At 40.1% G+C, this 5,619-nt stretch overlaps 1 protein-coding gene across 1 annotated transcript in view; it reads right to left on the bottom strand.

Annotated features, from left to right (window-relative positions):
- Positions 1 to 611: 611 nt before the first annotated feature.
- Positions 612 to 5,619, bottom strand: part of LOC102480870 (vomeronasal type-2 receptor 26-like) — a gene marked incomplete at its 3' end in the record, with an annotated part of 121,820 nt that continues 116,812 nt past the window's right edge. Inside the window, exon 12 of the mRNA XM_006170758.1 lies at positions 612 to 1,524. Within this exon, the coding sequence (XP_006170820.1) occupies positions 612 to 1,524 (913 nt within the window). The remainder of the gene's footprint in view (positions 1,525 to 5,619) is intronic.

A 5,619-nucleotide genomic window follows, 5' to 3' on the forward strand; every position in this document is an offset into this window, starting at 1 on the left:
GTTTCCATGTGATGTTTATTTTGGAGAATTATTTTTGTAGTTAATTTGAAGTTTAATTTATTGTAGTCGGAAAGGATACTGGATATAGTTTCTTTGACAATGAATTTCTATTTTGACATATGGTTTGGCTATGTGGGATGAGGAAAATATGTAGTTTGTGGCTATAGAGTGAAATGTCCTATAGTATCTGTCAAGTCCATTTGATTTACGGTATCATTTAAATCCCACATCTCTTAGTTTATTTTTTGTCTAGATGATCTTTTTTGACAAGACAGTAGGATATTGAAATCTCTAATGATCACTGTGTTGCAGTCCATTTCTCCCTTTATATCCAGCAGTCTTTCTTTCATATATTTTGGTTCTCCAGTGTTTGGTGCTTAGATATTTACAACTATTATAACTTCCTGGTTATTAGCTCTTTTGATATTACATAATGTCTTTCTTTGTCCCTTCTTACAGTTTTTATCTTAAAGTCTATTTTGTCTAATATAAGTATCACAGCTCCAGTCTTCTTTTAATTTCCATTTCAGTTAATATCTTTTTCTAGTCCTATTTATGTTTGAAACATAATAGTTATGACAGAAATTTATGAGCTAAAAACCATAGAATACCTTTTTTGTTTGGAATAATTTCTATTTTTTAAACCTTTCAAAGAGTTTTTATCAGGTCTTATCAGAATAATGTAGCACTTGGGGACAAAGATGCAGCCTAGGAGCCCTGCACTGGAGGCCAAGATGGAGAAAACCTCCACAGCCACCATGAACTTCCCCTTGGTGCTGTGGTAGACAGGGATAAATGTAATCCAGACACTGCAGAACACCAATATGCTGAACGTGAGGAACTTGGCTTCATTGAATGTGTCAGGCAGGTTCCTGGCCAAGAAGGCCACAATGAAACTCCCCAGAGCCAAGAAGCCCAGGTATCCCAGGACACAGTAGAAGGCAGTGACTGACCCCTTGTTACACACAATGATGAGGCTTCTGGGCTCAGAGTGTGTGTCTATGTCAACAAAAGGAGGAGAGGTTCCCAACCAGATTCCACAGATAATCATTTGTATACGAGTGAATATGGGAATGACAGAGTTCGAAGATCCTGATAGCAGCAAGAACCTCATTGTTCTTCCAGGCAACATGGACTTGAATGCCAGAATCACCGTAATGGTTTTGGCCAAAACAGTAGAAACAGCTACAGTGAACACAATTCCAAATATTACTTGTTGGAGGATGCAGGTGATTGCCTTAGGATGGCCAATGAAGAGTATGGAGCAGAGGAAACATAGCAAGAGGGAAGTGAGTAAGATAAAGCTGAGAGCCTTGTTATTAGCTTTGACAATGGGTGTGTCTCGGTGCTTTAAAAAGATCCCCAGTATCAGAACTGTGGCCACAGAAAAACACAGAGCTGTGCAGGCCATGGCAGTCCCCAAAGAATCTTCAAAAGCCAAGAATGTCACAGCCTTGGGGAGGCAGCAAGTTCTCTCCCTGTTTGGATACTCTTGAACAGGACATGGGATACATTCCTTTGCATCTGATGAAAAAACAAAGACCCAGCATTTCAGTTTCACAAATGTTTTATCTGTTTCATGTTGAAAGATGATCACCTTTATGTCATTTTAAGTAAAACAGCCTCCCATTCAAAAGCCAAGAATGTCACAGCCTTGGGGAGGCAGCAAGTTCTCTCCCTGTTTGGATACTCTTGAACAGGACATGGGATACATTCCTTTGCATCTGATGAAAAAACAAAGACCCAGCATTTCAGTTTCACAAATGTTTTATCTGTTTCATGTTGAAAGATGATCACCTTTATGTCATTTTAAGTAAAACAGCCTCCCATTTAATACTAAGGTAGATGAATTTAAAAAATTTTGGGACCAGCAGTTAGCGTAATGGCTATGTTGCTGGACTCCCATGTAGAAGACTGCCGTTTGAGTCCCGGACCAGGTGGCTTAAACTCATGCTGGGTGCATGTGTGTGTCTGCCCAAGATCTGGAGAGGATAATGGAGGAGAAGGGATTAGTGCATGGCCATCCCCCCTGGGGGGTGACTTCTCAATTTCTGTCTCTCTGTCTCTCTCTTGTCTTTCTGGTGAGCACACAGGCCCTATAACAAAACCTTCTCCACAAGAAAAAAAAAAGTTATTGATGACTCTGTGAGAATTCTTACAGTTGCAGATAACATTAAACACATTGAAATTGGATCTCAGCATATGAGGGATATTGATTGGGCCATCTTGTCACTGAGTGAGGTTATCAGCACATAAATTCATTCCAAATCTGTTTTCTACTCTCCTGGGCTTTCTTCATAAAAAGTCTTTGATTCCCCTGGCTTATGATATTTGTTAACATGATAAAAAAAAAATAGCATCCTTGTGGGTGCATTCTAACTCTCCTAGGATTGCCTTAGGACCAAGAGCCCGCCAGCATGTGCCAGGTTGCATCCTTCCTCAACCTGCCCACTTAGAGAAGTGGATTTTGGTGCTGGTTCTTATGCCAGGGATTCATTGAAACTTTTTGAATTTGCCTTAACATTTTGAGCCCTCTCTACTAATGTATATATATTTGGTGCATCCCCAGCTCGTTAGGATCTGAATGTTTTGGATAGGACAGAACTTTCTCTGCCCTTGTTACACACAATGATGAGGCTTCTGGGTTCAGAGTATGTGTCTATGTTAATAAAAGGGGGAGAAGTTCCTAACCAGATTCCACAGATAATCATTTGTATAAGAGTGCATATGGGAATGACAGAGTTAGAAGACCCTGATAGCAGCAAGAAAGTCATTGCAGCTATGTAAGTGGCCACCTAAATAGACCCTGCTCATCTGGAAGAAGAGGACTTCTACCTGAAACATACTTAAATTCAAGGGCTAATATTTCCTCCTCTGACATTACAAAATCTACTTTAATAGAAAGAGTGAGTACTTCATCAGATGACCAAAAACCAGTACAGAGACATAAGAAAGAAAAACAACAACAATAACAACAAGGTATCCTTTCCTCATGGGAGCTCATTAACCCCTCACCCAGAATAGACAGCACCAAGAATTCACAGAAAGTCAGAAAAATATTCAAATGTTAGTTGTAACAAAACTCAATGAGCTGCAAAAGAAAACAGACACTCAGTTTCTGGAGATTAGAAAATCATTCCATGACATAAAAGAATTCCACTAGAGTGATAGGCATCCTACAAAGAATATAACAGACCTTCCATAAATGAAGACTACAATATAAGAAATCAAAATATCCCTGGAAAGCATTTTTTAAAAACTCAGCAGAGTGGATCATGCAGAAAAATTTCTGTCCTTGAAAATAAAGTTTCCAAAGTAAACCATATCTCCAAAAGGAATGAAAAAAGTAAAAAACCCAAAGAATGAGGGTAACACATGGAAATTTTTAGACAGCATTGAATGCCGGAATATCAGATTCTTGGGCCTCGTCTTGGCAGGACTCTTCTAGTGAGTGCACTTCTACCTTCTGGCATTTTTGGAACCCGTAGCTTTTCATCTGCATTGCCTGCTGCCTGGACTCAAACCCTACAGTGGGCACTTGGGCCTGGTCTTACTACGCTTCTTCTTGTGAGTGAACCCCCAAATCCTAAGATTATCTTTGAAAATTGTAGCAGATTACCTGCCCAGCACTCCCTGCTCCTGGATTCAGCCCTCCCACTGGGACACTTGTGCTTTGTTTTTTGGAGGCCTGTCCCAATAAATGCACACCAACCTTGTGAGATTACCTTTGGGAATTGTGGCACTCTGTTTCTGGCTGCCTGGGCTCAACCTATCCACTCAGACATTGAGGCCTGATTTCAGCAGGCATCTTCTGGTGAATATACCCCCCCATCACAGGATTTCCTTTGGAATTTTGGCACTCCATTCCCTGGCACTCCCTGTTTCCTGGACTCAACTCACCCCCCCAGGACACTTAGACCTGATCTCTGTAGTCCTCTTCTGAATTTACTCCAAAAAATAAGAAAATGTGAATACTACATAAGATGGCCAAAAAAAAAAAAAGAGTGCAGATCTTGAAGAAACATGAGAAAACAAGGGGGTGTTTAGCCCTTCGATCATGATGGACACCACAAAGGAATTCACAGAAAAACTCATGATGGACACCACAAAGAAATTCACAGAAAAAAAAATTCTGAACATTTATAGTGAAAAAACTCAATGAGATGAAAGAAAACACAATCAATTCCAGGAAATAAGAAAATCATTTCAGGACATGAAAGAGGGGTTCCATAAAGAGATAGATCCTCTAAAAAAAATTAAGAAAAACTTCTGAAAATGAGGAATACAATACAAGAAACTAAAATCTCCCTAGAAAGAATTATCATTAGAGTGCATCATGAAGAAGAAATAATTTCTGACCTTGAAGAGAAAGCCTCTAACACAGATCAAACCCCCAAACGAACAAACAAAATGAGGATAACATACGGGAAATTCTAGATACTGTGAAACATCCTAATGACCATCTAATGGGTATTCCAGAAAGTGAAGAAACTCCTAAAGACATGGAAAACCTCTTTCATAAAATACTATCTGAAAATTTTTGAAATCTAGAGAGACATGGAGAAATTTAGACCCAAGAAATAAAAAGAAATTCAAATGAAGTCAACATAAAAATATCCTCCTCCTGGCACGTCATATCCATATTGGTGAAACTTAAAGACAAAGATATATTCTTAAAATGGCAAGAGAGAAACATCAAACTACTTATAAAGGTTTTCTGATTAGGCTAACATTGGACCTCTCAACTGAAATAATATGGGCAAGAAAAAAAATGAGAAGATGCATTTAAAACATTAAAAACAAACAAAAAAGGGATTGAGGTGGCCAGCAGTTCTGGACACCAGGCAGACTGAGGTTGCAGGCCCAACCATTCCAAATCTCCACACATCCCCACTGTTCCTCCTCCTTGGACCCCAGGTTGGTCATCTGGGACTTTAAGGTGAACCCCAACCCCTCCCCACACGTAATCTGGATTGTGCCAGCCAGCAGTTCTGGACACCAGGCGGACTGAGGCTGCAGGCTTGACCCTTCTGAATCTCCACACATCCCCACTGTTCCTCCTCCTTGGACCCCAGGTTGGTTGTCTGGGACTTTAAGGTGAACCCCCACCCCTCCTCACCCACAATCTGGACCGAGCCGGCCAGCAGTTCCAGACACCAGGATTGAGAAAACAACCATGAAAAATGAGGATAATATACAAGGAATACTGGATACCATCAAGCGCCCCAACAATTAGATAATTGGTATTCCAGAAGAGGAAGAAAATAATAAGGGCCTAGATAATTTATTCCATGAGATTCTGGAAGAAAACTTTCCAAATCTAGAAAGGCATTCAAATATCCAGACCCAAGAAATACATAGGATCCCCAGTAGAATCAACCCAAGAAGATCCTCTCCAAGGCGCATCATAGCCAAACTGGCAAAAACAATAGACAAAGACAAGATACTAAAGTTGGCAAGAGGGAAAAGCCAAGTTACTTACAAAGGTCACCCCATCAGGCTAACATCGGATCTCTCGGCAGAAACAATGCAGGAAAGGAAAGAATGGGGAAGCATAGTCAAAGTGTTGAGTGAAAAACAATTTCAACCAAGAATACTATACCCGGCAAAATTATCTTT

Source organism: Tupaia chinensis, unplaced genomic scaffold (assembly GCF_000334495.1).
Source record: "Tupaia chinensis unplaced genomic scaffold, TupChi_1.0 Scaffold148894_1, whole genome shotgun sequence".
NCBI classification, from domain to species: domain Eukaryota; kingdom Metazoa; phylum Chordata; class Mammalia; order Scandentia; family Tupaiidae; genus Tupaia; species Tupaia belangeri.